The sequence below is a fragment of the Myxocyprinus asiaticus genome, chromosome 16 (genome assembly GCF_019703515.2).
Source record: "Myxocyprinus asiaticus isolate MX2 ecotype Aquarium Trade chromosome 16, UBuf_Myxa_2, whole genome shotgun sequence".
Taxonomy (NCBI): Eukaryota; Metazoa; Chordata; class Actinopteri; order Cypriniformes; family Catostomidae; genus Myxocyprinus; species Myxocyprinus asiaticus.
The window spans coordinates 22,414,720-22,430,598 of NC_059359.1; the positions used below are offsets into that span (position 1 = coordinate 22,414,720).

Consider the following 15,879-nt stretch of genomic DNA (forward strand, 5'->3'; position numbering starts at 1 on the left):
GAGGTGCCACAGCACGTCATGGCCGTGCTGAGTCTAAGGACATCAAAGCACTTACCTGGCTCCTTGTGACCACCCCCGAAACAGTCTGGGATGGGGGAGGAAGAGGTCTGTCCTCATAACCCATGGAGACTGCCACATCAGGGGTGGCTGTATGCCACAGCTGGGCGCTCAGGGGCAGAAAGGGCACTGCTGGAGCGCCAATCCTGCAAGAAAAAGCCCGTGGACGGTAGTCGTGGTGACGACCGTACGCACCGGGTATGTGACCCAGGGAGGAAGGGAGCTGCTCTTTTGCTGAACTGTTGGGTACCGCAGCCACTTGGGCGTGCGGTGAAATCAAACAAAAAGGCAACAAAATATTTTCCACCCGGCCCTCCACCGGGGGATGGAGTGGTCTTCCTACCAGCTCCACGTGAGTGGGTTCCCTCATCCCTGGGTTGCCCGTCTCAGTGGCGCTTCGAGGACCTCCGTAGGTTCTTTGGTGCCGGCTGTGAGACGGGTGGCGTCTGCTTCCTGCGGTGGGCTCCACGCCGGGCCGGAGGGGCGGGCTGCGGCGGAGTGCAGGATCTTGAGCCGTGCCAGGGAAGGATGGGTCAGATTGCCTCCGTCTGCTGCTTTACCATCGAGAACTGCTGGGCAAAGTCCTCGACGGTGTCGCCGAAACAGGCCCTCCTGGGAAATGGGGGCAGCAAGGAACCGTGTGGCGCTCCTGGACCACTAGTGTGGCCATCGTCCGCCCGAGAGACCGCGGCGTGACCTTCGGCGCCCAGAGGGCGAGATCGGTCGCCGAGCACAGTTCCTGCATCAAATCTGGGGCGGAACTACCCTCGTGCAGTTCTTTCAGCGCCTTGGCTTGGTGGACCTGCAGGAGAGCCATGGTGTGCAGGGCAGAGGCGGCTCGTCCAGCAGCACTGTAGGCTTTAGCCGTCAGGGACGACATGAGCCTACAGGGCTTGGACGGAAGCTTAGGGCGTCGGCGCTCTGCGGGCATAGGTGCACCGCGAGTGCCTTATCCATCGGGGGAATCGCCGTATAGCCCTTGGCTGGCCCGCCATCGAGGGTAGTGAGAGTGGGGGAACTGCGGAGTTGGGGCCGGGCAGTGAAAGGTGCCTCCCACGACTTTGTCAGCTCCTCATGCACTTCCGGGAAGAATGGCACTGGAGCAGGGCACGGCTGCTTTGAGTGGCGCTGAGAGCCCAGAAACCAATCATCAAGCCGCGAGGGTTCAAGGGGAGAGCAGAGGGTTCCACTCCAACCCAACGCTCGCGGCCGCCCGGGAAAGCATGTCCATCATTTCGGCATCGGCCAGTGACTGGGCGATCGTCCCCGAAGGGGGAAGCCCAGCTGATGCTTCTGCATCTGACTGGACAAGCCCGCTCTCCGATGCTGTGCTCGAGAGCTCATCATCTTCACGGGCTCCGAACAAGAAGCCAGACTCGCCATGAGATGAGTCAGCGAACTCATCCGGAAGCCCGATTGGGGCAGACGAGCGTGCTGGGGAATGGGAGGTTGCGGGGGGATACCCGGCGGAGACGATCCCATTGGGGTCCCCAAATCGCCCCCAGTGCTAGCCACGCTGGCCTCATACCCATAGGTAGAAGGACCGAGGTGGGGAGCTGCCGGGGTGGTTCTTACGAAAGCAAGCCGCGACCGCAACATTGCCATGGTCATGTTCTCGCAGTGAGAACATGAACCATTCACAAATGCTGCCTCCGTGTGGGTCGCGCCCAGACACGAAAGACAGCGATCATGACCATCCGAAGTTGAGAGATAACTACCGCAACCAGGAATAACACACAATCGGAAAGGCATCTTTGAAAAGATGCATCTTTAAAAAGACGTTCCGTGTGTGCACTCTTTTAGAGAAATATATACTCTTTTAGAGGGGAAAAAGGCTCTTTCAGAAAATATACTCTCTATTTTTCTGCCGAAGCACCCAGGGGCGTTCTCTGCAGTGCACAAGTGCAGAGTAGGGAGGTCGCTGAAATGCGCCATCCAGCAGAGGTGAATGAATCAGTAATATTCAGCTCAATGAGCATGACCGTTCGGCTCCGAAGAGAAAATCTGAATGAGTGGTTGCATACCAGCTCCTTTTATACCCGTATGTCCGGGGGAGTGGCATACAAATACCACTTGCCAATTTTCATTGGCCTTTTATCAAAGACCAGAGGTGTCTCGGGCTCCCAAGAGTGACCCCTAGTGTCACTACATCGACACAACGTCAAGTGAGTGACAGATAGGGAACACATTTTTGCATTATTTTGGGCATTTGGGCTGACTGAGAGGACGACATAGAGCGCATGACATCATTGTCATGGTAACCAGACACATTTTAGCTGATTTGCTGAAGACTAGAATGAATATATCGTCAAATCAATGATACCAGAGATAATAGTGAGGAGATTTAATTTAAGAAGAAAAAAATCAGTGACCCTACCAAAAACCGGGACGTCTGGTCACCCAATCTATAATTAAATTATATACAAAACATTTCGCTGCCCAAAATAACTTCATATTTCATTGTGCATTTTATTGTGTAAAAAAACTGTAAAAGAAAAAAAAAGTGCAAATTTTAAGCAGCTCGTCAATGCTTTTAAAATAGAAAAACAATAAATAGGTGCTGTTTGTCTGTTTTTCAGAGTTGCAGTCTGCTTTAGCAATAAATTTATTTTCCCAGCTATTTAAAAAGTTACAGTTAATTAATCAAGAACCAGTTTAAGTAACACTGCGTGGACCACAAGAGACTACAGATGCCTACATGTGTCGATACGTTACACCTAAAAAGCCTTAATAGCCCAATATTAATAATATTTGTCTGAATTTTTATTTTTATATGTTGTTTTAGTAAACTGTGAGAGACATGATGTGGGTGACTTGACTTAATGAAGTTCTTAACCACGACAAAACCGTGATGCGAGCACCGTTTTGGCTGCACAAAGGGCACAAGCAATTTTACCAGTCGTCAGGTCCCGTGCCATGCGAAACTGCCGTGTAGTTTCTTGTACATTGGCTACATACCTGACTTTATGTGTTCGCTGTGCCAGCCACCTCAGTAATCGATGTTATACAGCAGTCTCCGTAGTAACATTTAAGCATATTGGTTGATTGAGTGTGCCACTCTGCAGGTGTGTTTGCTCAACATGGTGAAACAAACTCTGGCTATGTCTGCATCAGGGGTTGCTACAACTGCTTGCAGACAGTGTCCATTTATTTCTGTTTTGTTATTTTTATTTATTTATTTTGTTCATTGCATAAAAAATCAAATGCCATGAACTCGGTTGGACTCTGAAAAAAATCCAGAATCCCAAAGGCTCGAGTCTGAGTCAAGTCAGAGTAAAAATGCATCCGAGTCCATGACAAGTCAAAGTCCGTTAAAATTGGACTTGTGACTCAGAATCAAGTACCCCAACTCTACCTAATACTGACCTTAAGACATGCTAGTCTATTGCATACTGTGTCAACTCAAAAACAAACACAATGTTAAGCTTCATTTAATGAACCAAATAGCTTTCAACTGTGTTTGATATAATGGCAAGTTATTTTCTAGTACCAAATTAGCAATTTAGCATGATTACTCAAGGATGAGGTGTTGGAGTGATGGCTGCTAGAAATGGGGTCTGTCTAGACTTGATCAAAAATAACTTTTTTCAAATAGTGATGGTGCTGTTTTTTACATCAGTAATATCCTGACTATTCTTTGTGATCAGCTGAATGCCACTTTGGTGAATTAAAGTACCAATTTCCTTCCAAAACAGCAAAATCTGTACATTATACCAAACTTTTGGCCACCAGTGTATCTTGTTTTCTGTGCTTCCAAAAGACCCCCCCCCCCCCCCCCCCGAATGTCAATGTATTATTTGCACCCTGCTGAAAATGTGAAATCTTCCTTAAACAGTCATAAGGATGTTCCATTAACGTTAACAGTTTTTAACAATGTATGTTCCTATCCTTTACATTACGTTAGCCAAAGTTGTTGGAACATTTCCTGTTAGGTGGGTACATTTATGTTGGTCTAAGCTGGTCTTTTCAGCAGGGCTCTTCGAATCCCATGCATATCAGAACTATGTGCGTGCTTGTGTGAATGTGGGTCAAAGTTTAATTTAAAACACACATTACACATACATTTTTCATGCAGACATAATAGTCATGTAGGTTTTTACCTGTGCAAATACAAACACACACACACACACACCCACACACACACACACACACACACACACATTCAAGAGAGGTACATACCGTAAAGGGTGGCCCACCCTGCAGGAAAGCACAAGCAGTTGTAATTATAAACTAAATCCGGTATCACCAGCCTTTGGCATCATTTGTGTACTTGAGTGCTACAGCAGTATATTGGAGCTATGTGATGTATGGCTAATTCTGCAGGAGTCATGCTGTGACTGCACCCCTGAGGTCTCCACCCCGGCAAAGCAATGAGGTGTCCACTGATTTATTCATGTAATAAATAATTGTCATGCGGTTCTGGGTGATGACAGATCTAGTAGGTTTCGCAGATCAGTAAAGGTGTGCAGTGTGTAATACATGCTGTGATAACTGTACTCCATGTATCGTTCAGGATTCTGGGAAGCTAGTTTTTTTTGGAACGTCACACAGGTGGCTTAGAGCAAATAAAGGCATGGAAAGGAAAAAAAAGTGTCTCATTAAAGTGTTTAGTACTCCAGCGCTTGATTTAAAGGTACACTCAACAATTTTTTGTTTTTTTGTTTTTTGTGTATGTTGCACTGGCCAAAATGGTGGTCATCTTGGATTTATACTGACACATAGCAGCATGGAGGCTGCATCATGTAAAAGTAATCGTTTTTATTTACTGATAATAGGGGGATTACCAAGATAAGTAGTATTATGCGGGTCATGTGATCTCAACATGGCCTTCCTCCATAAGGCAGCCCAGCTCCATTTAAAACAAAACAGACTGTATTCTTCATGTGTGTCTTACATGACTGGATCTTATATGGGTTTACATGATTTAAACATATTTTTCAAAAGTACTATACATTCTCTAGGAATACAACTTTTTAATGAAGAAAAAATTACATAGTGCACTTTTAAAAAGACCTCTTTTTACACTGTTACTAAATGTACTAACAAAACAAATAAGAAATAAAATGTTACCCTTTTTAAGTCAAGTTAACATTGATAGATTAAAAATGGTACAGTGGAACAAAAAGTGTTTGTGGGCTTTGAAATACTTGGCAAGACTGCCACAGTTATTCCACTGTTGTGCAATAAACTTCCAGGAAGGCCTTGGCCTCCAAAAAACAAACAAAAAAAGAGGAGGTAAACTGAAACAAACACACTGTTCCTTTCAACAGACAGACAGACACACAGCTGTGACAGACACGGAGTTTCCCACATTGGACTTTATCTGTTTTCAACACAACCTTCCTCTTCCCAAATCTAAACCCCCATTGAGCTGTGGGCAGGTCAGAGACTAAATAAATACCTCTTGCACATGTGTGCATTCACACACACTCATTCATGCGGGAAACTGACTCACTCATTCTGAAATTGCATCAGAATTAAAGAAGAAGAGTAAGTACTAGTTTTGAAGATCACACTGCATTGCTAAACTGCTGTTGTGGAAATAATGACAGTTATTGACACAGAAGACTTGGAAATTCTGCAATAAAATCACATTCGAAGTGAGACATTTTAACTGTTAAGAGGATCCGCGGATCTGTGGATTTTACCGAGGACTGGTGCACACGTTCCTGAAAACAAATTCACTGCAGCTGTACCTGTGAGTATTCTATGAATCTTAAGCAGATTTCAAAAGGCCTTTGATACCTTTACAAACACTCTGATACTGGATTGTTTTAACAATGTTTTTAGGTCTTTTCTTGCCCTCAGTGTTGTTTTTATTATTATTATTATTATTATTAATTAATTTATTTATTTATTTATTTATTTATTTGCAATATATCAATCTATGCGCTTTTAGAGTGCAAAATAAACCATGAATTAACTGGTGCAGCCAAATCTACTGTGTGAAGACCATAATTAAATTTTATTACACCAACACTGCCTGTGGTGGCCCAAAAAAACAAGCATTTAAATCACTGAAGCAGAAATGTAATCATCTACAGCCACAGAGCTTGTACCGAATCTGGAAACAAGACAAAAACAAAAGTGTATGTGTTATGCACTTTGTAATAGTCATAACTTGAGCGTTTCATATACGTTTATTTCCCTTATGGTTTATGGTGTCTTCTCTTTTTTTTTTAGAAATGAAGTCAGACTCAATTGCAATGATGGACCTTCCTGGAAAAATACAGAATAAACAAGATACAGTGTGTATATTTGGGACAGGTGACTTTGGACGCTCATTGGGGCTTTGTTTGCTTCAGTCGGGGTACAATGTTGTATATGGATCCCGAGACCCTAAAAACTGTTCATTGCTGCCCAAGGGTTCAAAGGCCATGACTCATGCTGCAGCAGCTCACGAGGCACATGTGATTTTCGTGGCTGTACAGAGGGAGCACTATGGATTTTTGAACTCCCTGGCTTCTGATCTCGAGGGAAAGGTGCTGGTAGACATCAGCAATAATGTCAAGAGGGGTCTGTACCCAGAATCTAATGCAGAGTACCTGAGCAGGCTGATTCCAGGGGCAACTGTGGTCAAAGCCTTCAACACCATCTCAGCCTGGGCACTGCAGTCTGGGGGACTAGATGCCAACAGACAGGTAAACACACACGTTTGTTTAGCTTTCTCTAAATTAGGAAATACTTAGACTTTATTTTGTGTTTACATAAAGTTAATTATAATTACTATAAAATAACCTTAACCTAAACCTTAATCTTACTCCTAAGAGAAAAGTTTTTGTGTTTTAAGAATTACAAAAATGAATTGTTTTTCCAAATGAAGACTTTCCCGAGTGTCCCCAAAGGAAGGTTTTTTCAAATTTAGCTCACTTTTGAAAACAATTTTGTCCCTGAACTGTAGCTGAGTACACAAACACACATACACATTTAAACAGAACTCAAAACCAAATGCACACATAATCACTCAGTTGGGGAGACAGAATGCTAACAGATAGGTAAAAAGACATATAAAAAGAAAATAATAAATGTTTAAAATACATGCAATAATGAATGATGAATAAAATGAATGAATAAAGTTATACTGACATGTTTTGTATAAAGCAATCGATGTATTCTGCAGTAAAATCCAAATTAAATGTTTAATAATAATAATTTAAAAAAAGGCTCCAAGAGCTGTAAATTAGTGAGAAAGAATAATTAAGCCAGAGAGAAACCAGGTAAATTCTCATGTATCAATCCTAAAATGTTACATAATGTTGTGAATCATTCAAGCAGCCAGGGCAAAGAACAGAAAAGAACAGAGAATTGTTTAAAATGTAATGAATCCAGTTGTAGTGTTAACAGGACTGTCTCCCATAACAGCCCTGAACAGACATATAGGCCTATGCGTTTGTATGATATTGTGTACTTACAGTACATAACATTTTTTTTTTTTAAAAGAAGAAGACAAATCAAACATGACAAAAAGCATACCATAGTGCTCCATTTTTACTTAAAGTCAGCTGAAAGGCAGCTAAATGTAAGCTAACACACATCATAAAACAAAAAGGATAACATATAGCTCTACACGGTACAAAACAGGCATTAATATGCACATAAGTGTATTTACAGTAAATGTCTTTGTCCATGTCTTCCATGTCTTCCAATATTCCATTAAAGCTTCCTATTGTCTGTGAAATTCTTCCTAAGTAGAGCCTTTTTGGAAGGAATCTCATATTCACATCAGCAGGTGGTGGTTGAAAAACTGGCCAGATGGAATCTGAGCTCCTGCAAACTATTATTATCGCTGCTTATGTTCTCTGTCACCTGTTTGTGTGTGTGTTTGTATAAATAAGTGCGTCTAAATAAAAATGAATTGTCAAACACGGCCAAGCAGTCTATTTGTTATTTTTTCTTGTTTTGATTATAATTTCTTGTTTTTGTCTAAAGGCCAACTGCGACAACAATGTTTTATGTTCAGGCTTATACAGCATATTGCTGTGAAGAAATTCGATTACCAGAGGATATTTTACTGCTTTTCAAAACTTTTAAAGGAGTCTTTTATACTTTTGAATGTATTGTAGGTCAATAAAATATGGCAACTTGTTAGAATAAGCCTAAAAAAGAAGCTTAAATCAGCCATAGCTGGTTTTCTGGTCTTAACCTTTTCAGGCTGGTTTGGTTTGCTGGTTTTATGGGGTTTGGGGCACTTGCTAAACCAACTGAGGACCAGCTTAGTTAAAGCAGCCTTAGGCTAAAGCTTTTTTTTTTTTTTTTTGGCTAAACAATCAAACTACTTTATGGTAGCTTGTTGCAAGAGTAGTATTTGTTACTTCAATTGAAGTAACAAATACTGAAATACTAATTTTGTTTTCTATGATGACACCCTATGTTGCTTTCTGTCTTTTTTTAATTTTAATTTTAATTTATTTTTTGTCATTTGAGTAGGTACTTATCTGTGGAGACCGGGCAGATGCTAAACAGCTGGTGGTAGACATCGCTCAGAGTCTTGGTTTCACTGCCCTGGACAGAGGCTCCCTCAGAGCAGCTGCTGAGCTGGAAGACGTGCCTCTGCAACTCTTTCCTCTCTGGAGACTTCCTCTCTACATCGCCATTGGTCTATCCGCTTTTATCTTCTTCTATGTGCTCACAAGATCTGTTATCTATGAGCGTGTGATCAATGGAAAAGACATTGCTTTTCGCATTATGATCTCATTAGCCAATAAGGTCTTTCCCATTGTTTCCTTGGTGATGCTGTCCCTCTGTTACCTGCCGGGTGCATTGGCGGGATTGCTGCAGCTTTATTACGGCACTAAATACCGTCGCTTCCCTAACTGGCTGGATCGCTGGATGCTGTGCAGGAAGCAACTGGGACTGGTAGCTCTGGCCTTCGGTTTTCTGCATGTTCTCTACACCTTAGTTATTCCCATCAGATACTATGTACGCTACAGGATAAATGCCTACGTTATAACACTGGTGAGTTGTATTCTTTTAAATATCTAAGGCTAACTTATTCTAAAATTGGCCTCCAGTTTATTTACCATAAAGTAGCCCCTTAAGATTCCAATAGTCCTTACTACAGTATATTACAGTTGTATGCAATTTTTTCATCTGGACATACAGTATATGCACATATAACATCAACAAACATGCATAAAGAGTTTAAACCTGTGTCCCAAATGATGCACCATACACTGTGCACTTACAGTATACTATGCACTCAGCCATCTAGTGTAGTGGTTCCTAAACTGGGTGCTGCCACGACTGGCAAGGGGTGCTGCAGAATCTCTGCTCGGTTCACTGATTTTAAAAGTACCAGCAGTACCGAGTATTGATTCAATTCGGTACCTGCACGCTGTTTGACTAGCCGGCTGTTTTCAAACACTCACCCGCATATGTCTGCGTGCGCTCTGTATAGTGCTCGTGGTAAATAGACCTTATCAAAGTCTTTCTAGCTAGTCAGTCCACTGGCGGCCATCTTTGGAATGCTCACGGGAAGCTATTTCCAGTCATGAAAGTGCAGCTCCTATCTACTTGAATGGGGAAAGACCGAAATCTAAAAATAGTTGGTCAAGATTATGATCAAAGAACATATTTCAAATCAGCAGTAAAATATGACAACACTGGTATCATAAATTGTGCTTCTTTACCTCAGATTATGCTAAAAAACGAATATTTTCCAGCTTTTATAGCTAATGAGCATAGTGCTCTCAAGTTAATTGACAGGCAATGTCTGTATCTAAAAGGTGATTGGCTCTTGAATGAATGAACGAATGAATGTTACATTTAAATAGCTCTTTTCTGACACTACACTCAAAGCGCTTTACATTGTGAACGGGGACTCCTCCTCAACCACCACCAGTGTGCAGCATCCACCTGGATGATGCGATGGCATGCGATGGCATGCGATGTGCGCCAGTATGCTCACCACACACCAGCTATTGGTGGAGAGGAGCGAGTAGAGTGATATAGCCAATTTATAGATGGGGATTATTAGGAGGCCATCATTGATAAGGGCCTATGGGGGGAATTTGGCCAGGACACCAAGCATAGGCGGAGGGTGAACAAACTGCAGGGTAAGGCTCCAAAATCTCAATTTAACCCCTGCATTCAAGACAAAATGGAGTGGAGTGATTTAGCCAATTCATGAAAAAAAGTGGTCCCACGTCTACAGTATAGGCTTATGTCATGCAGTTGATTTTAAATTTTGGAAATTAAAATAAAATCCAGTGGAGAGAGTCTTCTTTACAAGCTCAAGGAACGATGATGAAAATATTTTCAGTCATCTCCATGCTGGATTGTTTTAAGTGTGATTGGATGCTTAGGCTATTGATTTAAATGTGAATGGATTAGAGGTCTGCAACCCAACCCTGTTTCATTCTTTGCACTGCGTCAGACTGTTTTTAGTGCAGTTGTCACAAAGATTCAACAATCTGAACAAGTTCAGGCTGCACAGAGGGGACTGTTGCAGTGTTTCATATTATTCCAGATTGTTCTGCACCAAGAGAGGACTGTTGCAATTTTTCATTTTACTCCACATTGTTCTGCACCAAGTGAAGTTTCAGCAAATAAACGGTAAGGCAGTGCTTTTTCTAGTGTACTAAGGGGCTGCTGTGCCTTGTTAAAACTGTGTATGTTAACTGTTTCAGTACTGTTACGAATGTTGCCTATATGCTTACATAAAATACAGCCTATTGCAACAGTACTTGCTTGGAGAAGAAATTAGAGAGTAAGTGATTTTGGGGTCGGGTTCGGGCTTAAAATCTAAAGGTATCGTTCGGGTCGGGTTGGGTCGGGTTCGGGTTTTATTTTAAGGCCCGTGCAGACCTCTAGAATGGATGCAAGGAATGGAATGTTACAAATGCGGATACACTCGTTTCAATGCAAATATAATCTAATAAATATGTATTAATGTAAGAATTGCACTACGTTTTAAAATGTTAAATTCTTTCAGAAATAAAGACAACCCACCCAGTGACTCAAGCGATATACGTTTTATGATGAATTTGGCCATGGCCACTGATCTAGAGTCAGCTTTCCCTTCCCGCTAGTAATTAAAGTTTGTAGGCTATATGAGAGTTTACTGGCCAGGGGAAGGCTAAGCCTCACCCAGCCTTACACACGTTCCACCTATGACACCGGGGTTACACCTTTACTCTTTACGAGAAGTGCCCTGGGAATTTTAATGACCACAGAGAGTCAGGACCTCAGTTTAATGTCTCATCCAAAGGACAGTATAGTATCCCCATCACTATAGTGGGGCATTAGGACCCACACAGACCGTAGGGTGAGCAGCCCTTGCTGGCCTCCCTAATACCTCTTCCAGCAGCAACCTTAGTTTTTCCCCAAGAGGTCTCCCATCCAGGAACTGACCAGGCTCAACCCCTGCTTAGCTTCAGTGGGCAACCAGTTTAGAGCTACAGGTTGAAAGTGTTTTGGATCATTCTGCTGACAAATATTGAAAAATGTAATTTTCCAAGAAATTTCAGTAGACAAAAAACTCCAGACAATATGAGTTATGGAAAATTTGTGTGATTAGATGTGATCTATGAGCTTTTTGATAGCTTTATACAGTTGTAACAGTATAAGGACGGGCAAGGAGGTGGCGGGAACCGGCTGAATAGTCAACGTAAGTTTAATGGTAAAACTCAACTTAAAAAAACATAAAACAAAAGACAAACAGACACACACAACGCTGCCTTGAACCGGCATCTCCGGCTCCCCTTTATCTCACTCTACCGCTGATCAGCTGATTCAGAGCTGCCCGTGCACCCTCACGGCCCAGCCACGCCATCCTCCTCGTCACAACTATGCATTTCATTAGTCGCTTTTCCACTATCGGGCCAGTGCGAGGACCAGTAGTCTCGGACCTCAAGCAGCGAGACCAAAATCGATCTGCGTTCCAACCATTGGGCCAATAGCCCCACAGCATTGCTCTAAAACCCGCCCTTAACACGCTGCCCTGGTGCCAATGTTACATACCCTGCCCATTTCATAAGCAAGAGGGAAACTCAAGCTGAGGTATCATGTATTCTTGTTATCTGGAATATCGATAAGTTAGCATTGACAACTCACCGACTGTAACTGCCATGGTGTCTTGAGTGGTCTCTCCACTAACAGCAGGACGATGTTCTTTCTTTGGGCACCACTTTGTCCATTATGCATTTTTATGGATTTGTACTGTACCCGCAATTTTTTAATTTTTCCCAAACGTGTACCATTTTGCGCTGGATACACAACACGGCAAGTTTGCCGAAACTCAGTCTTTGAAATCGTCCCAATCCCCAGTTGGCCTTGTTTGGGTCCACGGGTAATCGGCCGGCCAAAGTCCATTGGCCATTGGCCCCAAGAAAGCCCTGAGGATGCACGATGAAGCCCCGGAAGTGATGGACGGTGGGAATGCAATTGGCCCTGGCACGCATTAGCACACCCTCATTTGGCCCAATAGTGGAAACGTGGCTAATGAAGAGATGGTAAGTCTAGCCCTCACAACCTCGTTTTCATTCCCATCAAAAATCAAAGATGGCACTGCTGTGAATATGCTGGGCGCGTGAACAGTCAAATACGCTTCTTGGTCAAAAATGCCCCTCTTGATGTGATATTAATGTAAACACAACCCATAATGTATTAAGAGAGTGTAAGCAGACAGGACAAAAGTCTTGTATCTCAAAATCCAATCTATGTGATGTGTAAATGTAATTTTTTTTTTGCAATAGATAACTACATTCCCCATCATTATATGTGGCTGCACAAGAATTATATAATAGGTAGATAAAGCATTAATTTCACACCTGCGTGGCTTTGCTCTTCATTTTGTTGCATTGGTGCTAAAAAAGCTTCCTACCTTCGCTAGTATGTGAAAATGAGAGAAATTAGTATGAAATTGCAAAAGTGGTCCGTTCATTCCAAGCACATCACATCATATTTATGATTTCCGACCTCATAAATATGAACTTCCCAGGAGGACTTGAATGCACCTATAGTACTCTCTGTTGCATTATAAGTATGAACACACTATTAACACTACAAAATGGCATTGAATAGAGCAGAAATATGCAATTTGAGACACATCTTAAAGGTGCTGTAAGCGATTTTTTTCATGGAAAGATATGCAAAAAATTTAACTACTCCCCGAAGAGATTTTACTGAAATAAGTGTCATAAGATATCTCACCAGTCTTTGTGACAGCTCTAGACTCTGTAAACAGCAAACAAAAATGTGTTCACGGATCGCGAACAATGACGCTTTCGACCTGTCAATAATTTTGCATGTTCTCAATTGTTGTAGTTGCTGCAAATTATTGAGACTTACTGACATTTTTAAGCCATGCTGTTCATACAGTTGTCAGTTGAGGTTGTTTTTAACAACCGTTTCTGCACGATGTCGGTCTCAATAATGCTCATTTGGTATCTTTGGAGTACAGGTTTTTGGAAAGAGAGGGCGTGGCTAATCCAACAGCTCAGTCTCGTGGAAGCAGAACAACTAAAATCACTTACAGCACCTTTAAGTCTAAGACAACTGACTAAAAAAATTGCTGTTTACACTGGTTACTTAAAGTCAAATCTGTTTTCCAGGTTAAAGATAATAAAACCTACGAGTTTGACAACACAGCAGCCTGGCGTTATGACTCCTACTATTCCATGGGAATCCTTGGATTTAGCCTGTTTCTCCTGTTAGGAATTACATCCCTTCCATCTGTTAGCAACTCTCTGAATTGGAGAGAGTTCCGTTTTGTACAGGTAATTACATTCAAAGTCTGTAAAACTATCAATCTGATTGGCATTAGGATAGATATTACTAATTATTTTAGAAATAATATGACATTATACAATATACTGTATGTGGACTATGTTGGATACTTGTATTATTATTATTTATTTATTTTTTCCTCTGTAGGTTTTTAAACCTTAAACTTTTTTTATTTATATAAAACTCTAAAAATGATCATGAAGTGATTATACACAGATAATGATGTTTGTTAAACTCTAACCATTCCTGTCCTCTACACAGTCTAAACTAGGCTACATCACATTGCTGCTCTGTACCGCACACACATTCCTTTATGGCTGGGATAGATTTCTGAAGCCTACATCATATCAATGGTGGATGCCTCCTGCGTACATGCTGTCTCTGGTGGTCCCATGTGTGGTTCTGATCCTGAAGTTGATCCTGATCACTCCATGTGTAGACCGCAAGGTTACCCGTATCCGTCAAGGCTGGGAGAGACAGAGCAAGAATTTGGCAAACTGCAGAGACACAAAGACCAGCCATCCACTCATGGCATAGTTTTCTTCCAAAACCAAGAAAATTATCTTTCACCTTTATTAAAACTGAGTGTTGGACTTGCCCTAAACATTGCTCCTGAAATTGAGGCTCTCTTTGAACACTGCCTGTTTAATGAACCGATCATGTTTAAAAGTCCAGCTTTGGTCTATGGATATCTATGCTGGTCCAGGCTAGTTTATGCTGGTTTGGTGCTTGTCCAGCTGGTGGATAAGGATAGCCATGCTGTTCACTAGCAAAAAATCGGGCTTTCTGGTGAAGTAGGTTGACTAAGAGGCCTTTCACAACGCAAATGTCCTTGTACTTAAAAAGCTATACACAGAGCCATGAACGCAGGTGTCTCGAGATGCATTTTTAACAATTGAAGATCTATTTAAATTGAAAGTGTCCAAAAAACGCGGCATTCCTGCGTGAAATACTGAAAACACAGCGAGACACTGTGCAAGGGTCACTGTGCATCTTACGCATGTTTACATAGGAAAACAATTGAAAAACTTTGAGAACGGACACAAAAACGCATTCGGTGTGAATGGCCCCTCAGGAAGTCTTTCCTGGTTAAGCTCACCTTGCTGGTGAATGGCAGTTTTAAATAACAGTTAACAGACCATGGGAAATAAGTAAATGCATACATATTTTATGATCATAGTTTCACAGTGCTTTACAACATAACCAATCCATATCATCTGAGTAAATGTCAGAAATCTTCTATCCTCTTTTAAAGAATACAAAGCTAGCAAAGGTGGCCATTTTGGTGGTGTGCTTTTATTAAATTGTGCTTTTCTATATTACACAAAATACTTTCACTTGTCTTATTTACTACCTGCTCCCCTGAGCAATTTCCCCTCAAGAGCCTCCCAGTAGGCTTTCCCCTTTAGATATTATCGATCCAAAACTTAGCAGCAACTTCCTTCTTGATCTGTTTCTGGGTCTGGGCATTCCTGTCTGCAGGAAGCTCATCTTTCTCTCTCTCTCTTGTGAAGTATAAAGGACCTGTCAATCACTTCAGCATTCAAGTACCTCCATTGGTGGATGGGCTTTTCTGTATAGTGCTTTTATGAAGAATTGCAGGCTGCAGAGTGTATCTCAAACCAAAATAGCAAAGCACATTTTGTGCCGGATGTTACTGAAAGCATTGCCTGTGTGCACACTGTGGAGAAAACTTATAACTTTGCTTTTTCTAAACACAAAGCATTGTGAGAGGGTTTTTCTTTTCTTTTCTTTTTTCTTTCTCTCTCTCTCAATAAAGATTGGATATTCAATTCAATTTTGAAGTTACTTTTGTGATATCATTTGACTTAATATCAAATGTATTTGAAGAAAGAGATACTGCAGTGCACATTATTGATTTATTGTCATGGCAGTTTAATCTACTGTATGTTTTAATCTCTTGACTCAAAAAACATCTATGCTCTGATATCTAAAACAGATTCAGAGTTTAATTATTAATGAAATTCCATTATCATTACCATATTAAGTATCAGTTGAATAATTAACGCAAAAATCATTAACCCATCATTAGGGTCTTTATCAAACACTTTTTTCAAGTTTATTGACCTAGAA

The 15,879-nt window shown here is 41.6% G+C and overlaps 1 protein-coding gene across 1 annotated transcript; it reads left to right on the forward strand.

Annotated features, from left to right (window-relative positions):
* Nucleotides 1-5,383: 5,383 nt before the first annotated feature.
* On the forward strand, nt 5,384-15,583 carry steap4 (STEAP family member 4). Its single transcript, XM_051721649.1, has 5 exons — nt 5,384-5,755; nt 6,241-6,698; nt 8,485-9,012; nt 13,611-13,775; nt 14,047-15,583. Exons 2-5 carry the CDS (start codon nt 6,243-6,245, stop codon nt 14,320-14,322), a joined length of 1,425 nt encoding a protein of 474 aa, XP_051577609.1. The 5' UTR covers nt 5,384-5,755; nt 6,241-6,242; the 3' UTR covers nt 14,323-15,583.
* Nucleotides 15,584-15,879: the final 296 nt, after the last annotated feature.

Excerpts from the sequence above, each read along its gene's own strand:
- steap4 (XM_051721649.1), top strand. The coding sequence starts at position 6,243 with ATGAAGTCAGACTCAATTGCAATGATGGACCTTCCTGGAAAAATACAG. Across the intron at positions 6,699-8,484 it reads GACTAGATGCCAACAGACAG|GTACTTATCTGTGGAGACCG; the intron begins GTAAACACACAC and ends TCATTTGAGTAG. Across the intron at positions 9,013-13,610 it reads ATGCCTACGTTATAACACTG|GTTAAAGATAATAAAACCTA; the intron begins GTGAGTTGTATT and ends TCTGTTTTCCAG.